Genomic DNA, 15,333 nt, shown 5'->3' on the forward strand with positions numbered 1-15,333 from the left:
CAACTACTGCATTCATATTCATGATGCCATCTTTTAAAGGTATCATTTCCAACTGTGAAAGCAATATGAAGTAAGAACACACATTTTAAAATTAAACGATATACTTTTGCCCGGTAAAATACTTCCTAGTGTCCAAAGAATTGACGTACAAACATTAAAATGGCCCAATTTAGGCCAACCTATATTGGTATTCTGCCTAATGTAAGTAAAGGTTATTGTATGTTGAGGGACATGCCAAGAAGGGGGCTATCAAGAATCCAGTATAAGAAGTCAATGAGCGGTGTTTGAAGATGTTTGCTCAACCAAGTCAGCACCACTGACGTACTTAGCAACAAATGATATCAAGCGAAATGGAGCTCCAATAAGGGGAGCATCTGTGATTGGCACATCATTTTCCACATTATTGTCATCATCATGGAAATCTGAATCTTGTACTTCGTTATCATCCAACGGAATTTGCACAATTTCTCCGGTATCATCAGATACCAAAGACGAGTTCGACATTACCCTGACAACACGCTTGGCATCAATTGATTTACCATTATCCTTCACTGATGTATCTTCTTCAGATGAGTTAAACTCTGGAGCTGATACAGATGCAATCTCAGCAGATTCAGGTACAGGAACGTTAAGACCAACAGGTTTAGTGAATTCATTGATCCCACCAGGCTCCGTAACTCCAGAATGTTCAACTTTTGCACTTCGTTGTTCCAGCTCAACACATAACTCGGTAACCTGAGATAAAAATGGACTAAGCATGCATAAAGCTATTTATTCAAACTAACCTGACCAATCTAAATCTATGAAAACTAAATTATCAAATCATTTACTAGGTCATCACTCATCATCAATCTGTGATAACCAAAAAAGTCCCAGAACCTGGCATATTACCTTCTCAACAAGTTCCGCATTTTCTGACATCAATTTCTCCACCAACGTAAAGGTGGCATCAATTTGAGACTTCAAGTCCTCATTTTCCGAAGCAAGATTCTACCCACCATAAAGTGAAAAATTATAATAGGCAACATAATAAGGCAAGCACTGGCACTGAAGACTGAAGAATCTTCTTTCTTACTACTACTTCACACATTTGACAGGCTCATTTATGGATATTAAGATATGACAACTTAAAATGCAATATCAACAGCCATGGACTGCTATAATGCGGCATCCAGCACTAAAGATTTTAGTATCATCAAATATAACACATTATAAGATCATTGGCCAAAGCCAAATAACTACCAATGATCCGTTCCTTCTTTCAAAAGTAAAAATCAACAAAACTAATTTTTCCTAAGAATGAATATGTATTGTGGATTTTAACCATGTAGGGTAACGAAGGAAAACCTGTTGAGATGTGTCCCGCGAATGGGAAGAAGCATTGCTGTTCTCAAGATTCTGGACTATTGACTGAAGACTTGACACTTTTTCCCTCAATTGCTGGTTTTCTAGCAAAAGATTACTCCTGGACTCCTCCAACTCTACCACCTGCCAAACTTTGATTTTAATTTCGATATCAGAATTAACAGAAGTTTGTTATGAAATTGACATAACCAGATAACATGTGAGTGTTAGGATCCAATTGCAAGGTATGAAACTTGAGTGCCACATTAGAAATACGGGATTGTAGTGTGGTGTTTGTAAGGCCTTGGGTTCTCCGAGTATAATAGTTAGCTTTTGTAGTGTATTTCTCTCAAGGTTCTATCAATTCCTATCAAAACTTTCAACCTGTCCATCAGGTAAAAACGAGGGGCATAGCTGGTGAAATCAGGCTACCAAGCATGGTCAGATGTTAGAATCTATTTGCAACATATGGGACTCCAGTCCCACACCGGAAGTATGTCAGGAATTCTAGTCAAGGAATTTGTAGGCCCTTGGACTCTCTAACTACAATGTCAAGCTTTTCAGGTGTGGTTCTCCTGAAGTTCTTATCAATGAGAAGAGGGTTATTCATCAAATCAATGTTTAAAACTAACGAGTAAAAGGGAAGAATACTTAAATTAATGGAACAACGTGTGTATCAGAAGGTAACCTCAAACATTGCCAAAAGAACATAAGCCTAAATGGAGGCATCTTAAAAGAATTAGATAATGGATCTGGTATTCAGTCCAAAAAAGCCAGAAACATGTAGAAAGAAAAGTCAGAAAACAGCCTAAAATTCGATGGTCAGAATGTCTAAGCAAGAAAAGTTCAGGAAATAATTATACAGGTAATTTTATCCCCACAGACTTGTTCTTTAGCAAATAAAACTACTCTGACCAGTTTTTTGTACAAGCTTCAATAGCATTCACTACAAACCATTAAGACGATACAAACTTGCAAAATAACATTACATGACATGGTTCATGTGAAAAATTGCCATATATTATTGCAACAGCCAGATTGAAAAGACAGAACTCTCAGAAAACAGGTCACTCTCCAATGGCATTCACTATTAACCAGCAACAGGATACAAACTTGCAAGATAACATTATTTCGCATGGTACATCAAAAAAATTGTCTTATATTACTGCAATTTGCAATGGCTAGGTTAACGCGGAACTTCCAAAAGACAGGTAACTCTTAATAGCCTTAAAGATGTCAGGAAAACAACATGCACTTGACTGATGAGTGATACAAATATTGCTGTCCAAGTAAACATTAAAGAGCTTGATAAAGTTTATTTTCTTAATTTCACATATACGGTTCAACACTTGGATAGATTATAACAAGCGTTTTGATGAATCATAAGGCTCACTTTAAATGGTTGCAAAGTGCTATAAATTATTCCAAAACTGAACTCTACAAGATAATGTTTACACGAATTACAAGTTCATAGCTCCTAAAAGATTATGACAAGGAAATTACAGATAATGATATAAAAAAATTAATAATCTATAAAACTTTCCTAGGTTTTCGAGAAAAATATACTTGTATAAACATGAGTTACATACCTGTGCTTGTAGCATGGCAATGTTTCCATTCAAGTTTGAAGTAGTTTCTTCAGTTGAGTTCTGTAAATTAAAGACATGATATTTGTTAGGACTTGGAGAGTATATGAGAGGAGGAAGAGGAAACAAAACAAGTAACCACTTAACTGCTAATCAGTTAAGTGAGAGGGCGGGAAAAGGGGCCTATATAATAGGACCCTTAGTGTTTCAGAGGAGTAGTTGAGTAGTTGGTTTGTGTAGACCGGTCTCAGTACCTGGTGAAGGAGGTTAAGCTCCTGGTTACCTTGTATTCTTGATTCTTTGCTGTGAATACAATTCATTCTATTCTGTTTCTACTATTCTTGATTGTTGTGTTTGATTGAGAACGAGACTTGGTTAGGAATTCTTCTCAACATCCCTAACAAAGTGGTCCGACCTGCCGGATACGTGCGGAGGCAAGAAGGCGCTATGGAGGGAAGAATGAACGTTGTTGAAGGACGATTGGAGCACATCGAAATGGCGGTGGATGGGATGAAAGCGGAAACCGCGGCGAATCGGCAAGAATGTATGGCCATGCGCAAAGACATTCAAGAACTGATAAGGATGATGGGGGTGCGCAACAGGCAAACCGAGGAAGGCTCCGCTGGAAGTCAAGGGTCCGTAAACCATAATGGGGAAAACCAGCGCGGTGATCAGGGGGATAAGAATGGTGAGGGGGAGAGATCGGGAAGTTTACCCAATTGGAGACGACGGGTGGAATTACCCATTTTCGAGGGTACTGACCCCTTGAATTGGATCAGCAGAGCGGAGAAGTTTTTTGAGATTCAAAAGGTAGCAGAGGAAGAGAAGGTTGAATTGGCGCACATTAGCATGGAGGGAAGCGCCGGATATTGGTTCAAGTTCTGGAAGGATAAGGCGAGTAACAGAACTTGGGATGGCCTCAAGGAGGCGTTGTTAATCCGTTTCGAGAGTAGGCACCGAGGTGGAATTTTTGAAAGAATGGCAGCGATCAAACAAACGTCCACGGTAGAGGAGTATGTGAGGGAGTTTGAAGCGTTAGCCGGACAGACGAAGGAGTTTTCCGATAAGCAGTTACTGGGTTACTTTTTGGCGGGATTGCGCGAGGAGTTGAGATGTCAATTGAGACCCCATGACCCACGTGATCTGATGTCGGCAGTAAGAATCGCACGCGGCGTGGAGGAGGCGCTTCGGGGATTAGGATTGTTGGGGTGGTCGGGAGTCAAGAACCAGCAATCATGGGGACGATCCACCGGCGGTGGGGCAGGGGTGGCAAGAGTCGAACCGACGAGGAGCGTGTCGGCAAGAGCTGTTACGACAGAAAGTGTGGGGTCGGCGAGACCGGACGGGGCCTCGAGAAATGAATCGGAGAGAAGGGGCGGTTTCGGCGGAGGAGACAACCGGGGACGAAATTTTCGTAATCTGCCATACCCAGAATTCTTAAAGCGGAGAGAGGAAGGAAGATGTTTCCGCTGTGGCGGGCCTTTCAGTCCGGGTCACCAATGCCCGGAAAAGAGTTTGAGAGTGGTGCTACTCGCCGAAGATGAAGAGGGAGATACAGAGGGGATTGAGGCCGAATTGGAAGGTCCAGGCATGGAACTTTCAGCGTTTTCGGCCGGAGGGCTGACGCAACCGAAGACGCTAAAACTGCAGGGCAGAGTCAAGGGGAGGAACGTGTCAGTACTGGTTGACAGCGGTGCCAGTCATAATTTCGTCCGCAAGCAATTGGTGGAAGAGCTGAAACTTGAACAGGAGGACACCCTACCCTACCAGGTGAGCTTGGGAGACGGCCATAAGAAGGGAACCCGAGGGTGTTGTCCGAAGGTGAAAGTGGACCTGGGGGACGTGGAAATCGAAGAGAGATTTTATCTCTTCGAGCTAGGAGGGGTTGACATGATTCTCGGGGTTGAGTGGCTAGCCAAGCTGGGTGAAATCACACTCAACTGGCGAGATTCAACTATGGCGTTCAAGCAGGCCGAAGGAACGGTGGTTGTGAAGGGCGATCCGGCGTTGGAGCGAAGGGTGGTCGAACCTGAGAAATTATTGAAGCTGAGCGAGACAGATGCGTGGGCCTTGGTCTGGAGTGTGGAGAGTGAGCTGAGAGAGGAGGACGAGATCACAGAAGAACAGCAGGAGGAGTTGGAGGGAATTATGGGGCATTATTCAGGGGTATTTCAGGAACCCCAGGGCTTGCCACCTAATAGAAAGGAGGAGCATCAGATTGTCTTAAAAGAAGGCACCGACCCAGTGAACGTACGCCCCTACCGCTATCCACACGTCATGAAGGCAGAAATTGAGCGACAGGTGTCGGACATGCTGCATGCAGGCGTTATAAGGCCGAGCGTAAGTCCTTACTCAAGCCCCGTCATACTCGTTAAAAAGAAAGATGGGAGCTGGCGGTTCTGTATAGATTACCGAGCGTTGAACAAGGCCACCGTCCCTAATAAGTTCCCGATCCCAGTAATTGAAGAATTGTTGGACGAGCTCCAAGGCGCTCGTTATTTCTCGAAGGTGGACCTCAAGGCCGGTTACCACCAGATCCGGATGAGCGAAGCGGACGTTCAGAAAACAGCTTTTCAAACGCACTCGGGGCACTACGAATTTCTGGTGATGCCGTTCGGCCTCACCAACGCCCCCGCCACCTTCCAGAACGCCATGAACGACCTATTCAGACCATACCTCCGGAGGTTCGTGCTAGTCTTCTTTGACGACATTCTAGTGATGAACCGACTGCAACAACAGAACTGGGTGGCCAATCGGAAGAAGAGCGAGTTTGGGAAGAGATCAATCCGCTATCTAGGGCATGTCATTACGGAGGAAGGGGTTAAGATGGATAAAGAAAAGGTAGGGGTGGTCGTCGCATGGGGAGAACCCAAAACACTGAAGGAATTACGGGGATTTTTGGGTTTAACAGGGTACTACCGAAGGTTCGTTCGGGACTATGGAAAGATAGCGAAACCCCTCACGGAGATGTTGAAAAAGGGAAACTTTGGGTGGACCGAGGCGGCAAGGGAAGCAATGGAGAAGTTGAAGACGGCAGTGACGACAGCGCCAGTGCTAGCATTGCCGGACTTCACGCAGCCGTTCTCGGTGGAATGCGACGCGTCTGGAGGAGGACTTGGAGCGGTGCTGTCACAGGGGAGGAGGCCGATAGCGTATTATAGTAAAGCGTTATCGGGTGTGAATATAGGAAAATCAATATACGAAAAGGAGCTCATGGCGGTGGCGATGGCGGTACAGCACTGGCGACCCTATCTGTTGGGGCGGAAGTTTGTGGTGTATACGGACCAAAAGAGCTTACGGTACTTGCTAGAACAGAGGGTGACGACGCAGGCCCAACAGCACTGGATAGCCAAGTTGCTGGGTTACGATTTCGACATCATATACCGAACGGGGGCCACGAACAAGGTAGCTGATGCGTTATCAAGAAGAGAAAGGGAAGAACGAGCGGAAGAGGATGAATCGGCATCAGAAGAGGGGGAGGTCGAATTAATGGGAATAGTGCGACCGTACTGGCGAGATTTCCAAGAGGTAATCAGGGAGGTAGAGGAAGACGCCGAGCTGCAGAAGATTAAGGAGGACATTTCCAAGGACCCGAACAAGCATCCCGCGTATACGATTGAACAGGGGCGGCTACATTACAAGGGTCGGCTGGTCCTAGCAGCAAAGTCGGAGTGGATTCCAAAACTGCTCGATGAGTTTCATACGACCCCGACGGGCGGGCATTCGGGGGTGTACCGAACGTATAGGAGGATGGCCCAATCGTTATTCTGGCTTGGGATGAAGAAGAGCGTGACGGAGTATGTGGCTAGATGCCTAGTGTGCCAGCAACACAAGTACCTTGCAGCGTCTCCCCAAGGTCTGCTACAACCATTACCGATTCCCCAAGCGATTTGGGAAGACATCAGTATGGATTTCATTGTGAGACTACCGAAGTCAAAAGGGAATGACGCCATCCTCGTGGTAGTGGACCGTTTAAGCAAATATGGTCATTTCCTTCCTCTCAAACACCCATACACGGCGCGAACTGTAGCTGAAGCATTTGTAAAGGAGGTTGTTAAGTTGCACGGGGTGCCGAAAACAATAATAAGTGATCGCGACCCTTTATTCCTCAGCATCTTTTGGAGAGAAATGTTCAAGATGCAGGGTACCCGTCTCCAGATGAGTACCGCATACCACCCCGAGACCGATGGACAGACCGAGGTACTTAACCGAGTACTGGAAGGGTATTTGCGTTGCTTTTGTTCGGAACAGCCAAAAAACTGGTGCACCATACTTCCATGGGCCGAGTATTGGTATAACACCAGCTATCAAGGTGCGGCCAAGTGTACGCCCTTTGAAGTAGTGTATGGCAGGACACCACCAGCAATCACCAGATTCATCCCAGGGGAGACCATGGTAGAGGCAGTGGCGCAAGAGTTGCAGACGAGGGATGAAGCCTTGCAGCAACTTCGGTTTCATTTGGGGAGGGCGCAAGACATGATGGTGAAACAAGCCAACCAAAAAAGGAGACCAGTGTCCATCAAAGTGGATGATTGGGTCTATTTAAAAATTAGGCCACACCGACAAACTTCTATGCCGGTAAGACTACACCCAAAATTGGCAGCACGGTACTACGGACCATTTAAGGTAATTCAGAAGATAGGGGAGGTGGCGTTTAAGCTACAGTTACCAGAGAATGCTAGAATACATCCCGTGTTCCATGTGTCCCAACTCAAACTAGCAATAGGAACAAAGCAAGTGGAGAAGGAATTGCCAACTGACTTACAAGTACAGGGACACACATGGTGGCCAAGCAAGGTGATCAGCAGTCGGGTTCAGCAACAGGAAGGAAACCCCTGCGAGCAAGTTTTAATTGAATGGCAGAATGAAGGAGTGGAGAATGCTACTTGGGAGGATAGGGTGGTGATGCAGGAGCAGTTTCCCGACTTTAACCTTGGGGACAAGGTTAATCTTCAGGGGGGAAGTAATGTTAGGACTTGGAGAGTATATGAGAGGAGGAAGAGGAAACAAAACAAGTAACCACTTAACTGCTAATCAGTTAAGTGAGAGGGCGGGAAAAGGGGCCTATATAATAGGACCCTTAGTGTTTCAGAGGAGTAGTTGAGTAGTTGGTTTGTGTAGACCGGTCTCAGTACCTGGTGAAGGAGGTTAAGCTCCTGGTTACCTTGTATTCTTGATTCTTTGCTGTGAATACAATTCATTCTATTCTGTTTCTACTATTCTTGATTGTTGTGTTTGATTGAGAACGAGACTTGGTTAGGAATTCTTCTCAACATCCCTAACAATATTCCTCTGATAAGGGACAGATTTACAACTAAAAATCTTATGACTAAAAATTGTAGCTTGCAATCAGATGGATAAGCTCATGATATTCTAAAAGGCTCATGTGATGGATGAGCTCATGAGGCAGTGTGGTGGTGTGCATTGGAGCCACAAAGAGTATCAAATGGGGGCAAAAGCTAGCCTGGTGGAGTCAAGAATAGGATGCAGAGATACCCCAACTACTCAACACCCTTTTATCTTACGTTGTTTTCTCTTTTGTTTTGCTCCCAAGGTTTACAGTAGTTTTCCAGCCCAGGGATCATCCTCTTATACTACCACCAAACTCCTGTTGATCTCATTTGAAAACAACCATTTATGTCTTTAAGGATCACTCAATCAATATTTGTTATTTTCCAATCAAATCTCTAATTATCATCAACAAAAAGGAGTCTTAAACCTATACAATTAAACTAGACACGATAAGGGAGTTTTGGACACCAAAATGAATTTTGGACACCAAAATGAATTTGGGGGGGGGGGGGGAGGGGATTCGTTTTCATAATGTACTAGAAATTTCTTTTAATTTAGTTTTTAAAGAACTTTTATATTATTATGTGCTATCTTTGTTTATTTTTGGTGTCAAAAATAGAAACTAACAATAGTAAATATACTATGTGAAATTTAAGGTCACTAATTAAGGGAAAAAAACATAAAAGAACAGAGTCATTAGACAAGTTATTACCGCCTTCTCAGCAAAAGAACTGAACTCATTCTCCAGAAGATATATCTTTTGTTCTAGACTCTCCTGTGGAACAATGCATATTGGATTTAAATACCAATAAAAGATATCAAACTATAGCACAGCAAGAGAGAAGAGGGGTGAAGGGGAATTAGCAAATGCTAAAAACAGTGAATGTCATAATAACAAATTCAGTGAAGCAAATCCTACCCCTTTCAAGCTCAAAACTGCCTTTTCATTCAGCAACTGATTTATTTTTTCTTCCAAAGTAGCCTGCATATGATGTACTTTTAAATATTAAATATATTGGTAAATCATTTGCTCCTATATCTTTCAAAAGGGAAAAACGTATTAGGTACCCCTTTTTGAAGTAAGGAATTATTTTCACTCTGCAACTGTGCTACTTCCAGTCCAACCTGCAAATAATCAAGTTAAATATAAGCATACAGATAATACCTAAGATCCATTCATACATTCATCCAAATTGTTCAACTAAAATTCAGTTATGTATTTTACTTTTATTAAAACTAAAATGGTTACCCAGTCAAAAGATAGTGCTAATAGCTAATCCACAACATGAGATAGTTAAGTTTGTCAATTAAGCAAGCAACATAGTAAATGCAAAAAAACATGAAATAATAGACAAGTTTTTACCTCTTTCTCTCTAGAAAAACTCAAATCATTCTCTAGAAGATTTATTTTTTGCTCTAAACTCCCCTGTTGAATGATGTACATTGGACTTAGAATGTCAGCCCAACTTTCATTAACAAAAATCACTAAATATACAAAATCAGGAATGGTTAAATATGTAGTCAAGAAAAGATGATGAAGAAATTCTTATACATTCCGGGTTCAAAAATACCTTTTCATGCAGCAACTGTTTAGTTTTTTCCACCAATCCAACCTACATATGACGTCAAATTAAACACATGCGTTAAATTTATCAAAATCAATGATCCTTAATCTTTTAAAAGGGAAAAAATAATCACTCACCTCTTTTTGAACTAAGGAATTATTCTCAATTTGCAATTGTCCAATTCTCATTTCCAGACTAGTCTGCAGATAATTGAATAAAATATAACAGTCAATAATTAAAATTAGATAAAATAACAAGGTTCAATAACAAAAAAATCCATCCACACATTCATCAAACTACATTACTTGTTCTTGTGTCCGCAGTTCATTGTCAGTCCGTAGATTGTTGATGATCTCTTCCAAGGTAACCTGTAAAAGATAGGCAAAACAAATGGTAAAGATGACAAATCTACAGTGAAAGACGTTACTGGGAACAGGTTAATTTTTAATCATTCTTCTTGAACGCCAGTCGAGAAAGAAAATATATAGTTGCAATATAAGCAGTTAACAGATGTCCCTCTGATAATTGATAAAACGTGCAGTATATATATTATCATTTTCTTCTTTGAATTTTCTAATTGTCGCCTTTGCTGTGGCCTGTAGAAAGATAAGTTATATGCATTCGTACTAAACAATATTTGTGATTTAAGTGATTAAATAACTAATATAAATCTGAGATGAAGTTTATAGTAAAATTACCGCATTCTGAATTTGCAATTCATTTTCTTCTTTCAATTTTCTTATTGTCTCCTGTGCTAGAGCCTGTTTTAAGATTTACTATACGTGTAATGAGAAAAATGCTGCATAAACATTAAATTAGACATATCATACAGAATTTAAAATCTTTCATGTCACCTCCTTCCTAATGTGAGTATCATTCTCTTCTTTCAAATTTCTAATTGTATCTTCTGATATGACCTGTAGAAAAATGTACTTGACATAAAAACAACGAAACATAAGAGCTCAAACAAATCAAGATATTTCCAAAAAAAATATTACCTCTTTCTGAACATGCATATCATTCTTTTCTTCCAATTTTCTGATACTCTCTTCTGATGCAATCTGTGGAAAGATAGCCCATGTTAGTTAAAAGAAAATTAAATGATAAAAACATCAGGAAAAATGTCATTCAGATAAAATTTAAGATATATTACCTTATTCCGCATATGCATGTCATTTTGTTCTGTTAGTTTTCTGATTGCCTCTTCCATTATAGACTGACAAATGATGGGATATATACATATACATAATGAGACATAATTGCTAAAACAAAAAACAGGTTCTCGGATAAAATATTACCTCCTTTTGAATGTGCATATCTTTTTCTGCCTTCAGTTTCCTGATTGTCTCTTTTGATAAGGTCTATGGGGTGATAAACCATACATATTACAAAAAAAATGAACATAATAAATCAAATAACAAACACTTCTCAGATGAAGTATTACCTCATTCTGAATTAACATATCATTTTCTTCCTTTAATTTCCTGATTGTCTCTTCTGATATGGTCTGTGGAGAGATAGGATTTGCAAATTATAAAAACATTGAATACTTGCTTTAAAACAAAGTGCAGAAATTACTAGAAAAAAATGAAAGTGTATGGAACGGCACATAAATTAGCTAAAAGCTAATTTGACTAACTTCATAGTTTGTAAGACCAAAATATGTTTGTCATTTTTCTTACCAAAATAGATATCTCAATTGCAAAAACAAAAAATTTAACAATGACATGCAAGTAACTCTAGAGGTTATAAGCTCCTAGCCCTTTTTTGTGTGTGCAATTACAGCAACAAGGTTAACCAACATCCTCATGCAAACTACACCACCATTAAGGTCATAGCTTAGCTTTCATCACTTTTATCCTCACTGTTTTATTATAATTCCTCTTTTAGTCCTGTTTATCCTTGGCAAGTGGTAATTTCACTTAGTTTAGCAAACCACTGGTTTCCATAACCGCTCAACTCAAACAAATTTGATAGTGTGTCAGAAAAGGACAATAAGAAGCCTATACCATTTTTTGGTGAAACTATTCAGAAACCATGAGAAATTAAAACTACATTATCAGTTCCAATGAAAAAAAGGTAACTAATAACATTATCGAGGAGAAATATTCAAAATATAGCACTTCAGACGTTAGCATAAACATTGGAACAAAAGTGAAAATCTACAATGGTTGAAGACAAACTTACACATTCTTTACCGTTTGGCAGATGACCATTCAAACCCATACTAATACTCTGCCCGTCTCCATACTCCAATGTAGGAATATTCTCATCCTTTCCACTTTTCACTAGATTCTGATCAGTATTGGGGGCTTCGACAACCCCATTCCGAACTTCATTCACACTTTGCTCATTGGTGACTCCCGAAAGACGAGCAGGCTCATCCTTACCATTATTTACCATATTCTCATTCCCTATTGAAGTCTCTCCAACCCCATTTGAGTTTTTCTCATTTGCAGTCTCTGAAAGAATATGTTCATCCTTTCCATTACTCTTCAGATTCTGATCCCTATTGGCAATTTCCCCTACCCCATTCTCCGCATTCTTACTTTGCTTGTTCCTCTTCTTCTTGTTCTTCTTCTTCCTCTTGTCATCCTCCATCCACCCAGCTCCAATTCTCTATTCCAACTTCTAAACGGCACTGCTCACACACAAAAAGAAAAAAAGAACTTTCAGGTTGACAATTCAAACCTATCACTACAGAACACCAAACCCATGTATAGTCAACTCACACCCCAAAATGCAATCCAATGCCAACTTCAGGATCCAAGACCCAGATTCACATCAAATCACAATTCAAATAATGCGACTCCGAGCACACACACATACACGCATGAATCTTACAATTATCAGTTACAAACGCTACGCCTCTTGGAATCTTAAATCTTTAATCAAATAAAAAAAAAGCACAAATTTGACAATAAAATTAAAAGAAATTGACAGCAAATTGAAAGCATTGATAAAAATACTCACAGGTGGAATCCGGAAAAGGCAATGAATGCAATGAAAAAGTGATGTTAGCGTTATACGTGAAATTAAGGTTGTGCGAAATGAATCTGGGAATGCAAAGTAAAGGGGGTTGCGTTCAGTGAGTAAGAAAGAAGCAATCGAAGGGTAGGGCGTGTGTTGTTCTGCTATGTCGTGCCATGTCCTGTGCTCGTCTTTAGCATTGATTTGATTTGATGCCACTTTTCGTACAAAAAATCCAACGGCTTCTACCCCCGCTTTGTCGTGTTCTTTTTGGACTTGACTCCACTGGATTTATTTTCCTATTTAACGTTTTATTTATGTCCAAACTCCGTTTTGTTTTCCTCTTCTTGGAGAAAATCAATATAATTACTGTGAAGCTGAACGTGTTAAATTATATTTTTCCTTTTCAAAAGTAAAAAATTATATTTTTTTATACTCAATGTATGAATGAGATTTGTGTATTATCTTTGTCGTGGATATATTTATAACTATTATTATAAATCTAAATATTTATTAAATAATTTTACTTAAAATGCTAAAAAGTAAAAAAAAAAATATTATTAAGAATTTAATTTTGAAAATATATATAAAAAAATCTCTTTGAAATCTTAAATAACAAAAAAAATTATAATTACATAAATTTTAAGATATAATATTAAGAAAAAATTTAAAAACATTTTAATAATTTAAAATAACGAGAAATATAAAAATGAAGATTAAAATGTATTATACTTTACTTTGTACCCAATCTAGAAAGTTGAATGTTCTCAGTCAACAGAGATACTATGTTTTTTAATAGTCTTTCTCGAGAAACATGTATTAAAGAGTCTTGATTTAAAAATAAAATAAGATTAAAAAATACTAATGTTTCATTCAAAATGTTAATCGGTTTGAAATTTCTAAAAACAAAAATTGTAATTATTTAAGAGGATAAATACTTCTCTAGCTAACTCTTTTATATAGTCTTCATTATTGCGTGTTGATCTAACTTCTTGTACTCGGTTACACGTAAAAATGGGTTGATGTAATCTAGTTTATACAACAAGTAGATAGATAGGTTAGATTGAATTACTATTCTAACTCCTTTTTGCACAGTTTTTATTGTAAGTTCAGTTAACTTCTTCTAATTTGATTACAGATTAAAATCACTTGATGTAATCTAGTTTGTATTCAACGACTAAAAATAGGTTGGATGAAATTCAATTGTTTAATTTTAGGTTGAAAGTATTAATTCCGCCTAACTCTATTTAATTAGGAGTTGGATTAAATTTCTATAAATATTACAAAATGGACCATAAATATTGAGCCAAACTATAGAAGTTGGACATTTTCTTTGTACACTTTTCTGTGCTATGGTTTTTTCGTTTATTCTTGAAAAACCAATGGTGTCATTTAAAAAAGAAGTTAACTTAATAAAATTATAATGTTTAAAAAAAATTATTATTATTATTTTCTCAAATATTTTGTTTTTCTATTCATTTTGATTTCAATATTTTTTTTTTAAAATGTCGTGTGTCAGTTTATAATATTGTTTTTTTTTACGTTTTAAAGTTTTTTACATGTGTTAGGGTCAATGTCGTGTTATGTGGGATAGAGATTGATATCGTTTGGTCTCACAATTATCACTCTAAGGAGTTTATGTTATCTCAGCAAGTATGAAAGCGTCTAATTGCATACGTACAACTAAGAGTTACTACAAAAATAATGTAATATTTGAGGAGTTTCTTTCTGACGATTTCAGAAACCTCCAAAAAAAAATTGGTGGATTTATTAAAACCTTAATTAAGTTTGGCTTTTTTTATTTTTTTAAAGAAATTTTTGGCAGTTTATCGAGTAAATCGTCGATGAGTGTTCTATCCTTCTTGAAATCGCGCTCATTAATGATTTTCCTTCTCCTTCTTCTTCACTTGTTTCTGGCCTGTCCTATTTTTCCTTTCACTTCATTTCTTATTCACTTCAGTTGTGATTCTAGAATCGATTCGTTCTTCATCCTTCATTATTCAGTCTTCCTCCTTCGCCTTGTCCTTGTCCCATCATTGTCACCTGAGCTTCGTTCCTCACTATTAACTTTTATTCTCCTGTAATCCATAATTCTCTTGTTGCCTAAACATCGTCTCGATTCCCTTTTCCATCTTCTTACCCTCTTTCGAAAACCCTATAAATTAAGAAACCTTGTCTCATTCAAATTTAGGGGTTTTCTGGTTTGTGACATAACTTTTTCTCTCGTCATTTAAGTATGTATTCTTCAGTTCACACCTCATTTACTAATAGTTTTTGTTTGCAAATTCGAATGGTTGAAGAAGAAAATGTCAAATCTGAAGACCACATGAGACTTGAGCAGAACGAGCGAGAATTGAGATATCACACCTATCATAGGAGTTAAACCCTTAAGTAGATTGCAAGAGACTTGTTGTGAGATGAACAATACCTTACTTCTTTAATTTGATTTTTATATAGGTTGATATTATATTTTCTTTTTGTTTATTAATCGGATGTTTTGTTTCAAATGACCAGTTTAACTATTGAAGTATTAAAGTTGGGAAGAGATTAGGTTTTAACACCTTGGTTTCGTCCAT

At 38.8% G+C, this 15,333-nt stretch overlaps 1 protein-coding gene across 3 annotated transcripts; it reads right to left on the minus strand.

Moving 5' to 3' along the window:
- Positions 1-66: 66 nt before the first annotated feature.
- Positions 67-12,933, minus strand: LOC108321343 (WEB family protein At4g27595, chloroplastic). 3 transcript variants are annotated; one of them, XM_017553072.2, is made up of 19 exons: positions 12,761-12,933; positions 11,975-12,428; positions 11,232-11,294; positions 11,086-11,148; positions 10,941-11,003; positions 10,786-10,848; positions 10,642-10,704; positions 10,486-10,548; positions 10,093-10,155; positions 9,925-9,987; positions 9,794-9,835; positions 9,586-9,648; positions 9,291-9,347; positions 9,142-9,204; positions 8,935-8,997; positions 2,934-2,993; positions 1,348-1,488; positions 892-990; positions 67-735 (listed from the first exon to the last, which is right to left on the minus strand). In XM_017553072.2, exons 2-19 carry the CDS (start codon positions 12,386-12,388, stop codon positions 271-273), a joined length of 1,971 nt encoding a protein of 656 aa, XP_017408561.1. In that variant the 5' UTR covers positions 12,389-12,428; positions 12,761-12,933; the 3' UTR covers positions 67-270. The 3 variants fall into 3 exon arrangements, with proteins under 3 accessions (XP_017408561.1, XP_052729735.1, XP_052729736.1); XM_052873775.1 differs by lacking the exon at positions 10,486-10,548; XM_052873776.1 differs by lacking the exon at positions 12,761-12,933 and having other exon boundaries at positions 11,986-12,153.
- Between the last annotated feature and the right edge of the window lie 2,400 nt (positions 12,934-15,333).

This window comes from Vigna angularis, chromosome 2 (assembly GCF_016808095.1).
Source record: "Vigna angularis cultivar LongXiaoDou No.4 chromosome 2, ASM1680809v1, whole genome shotgun sequence".
Taxonomy (NCBI): domain Eukaryota; kingdom Viridiplantae; phylum Streptophyta; class Magnoliopsida; order Fabales; family Fabaceae; genus Vigna; species Vigna angularis.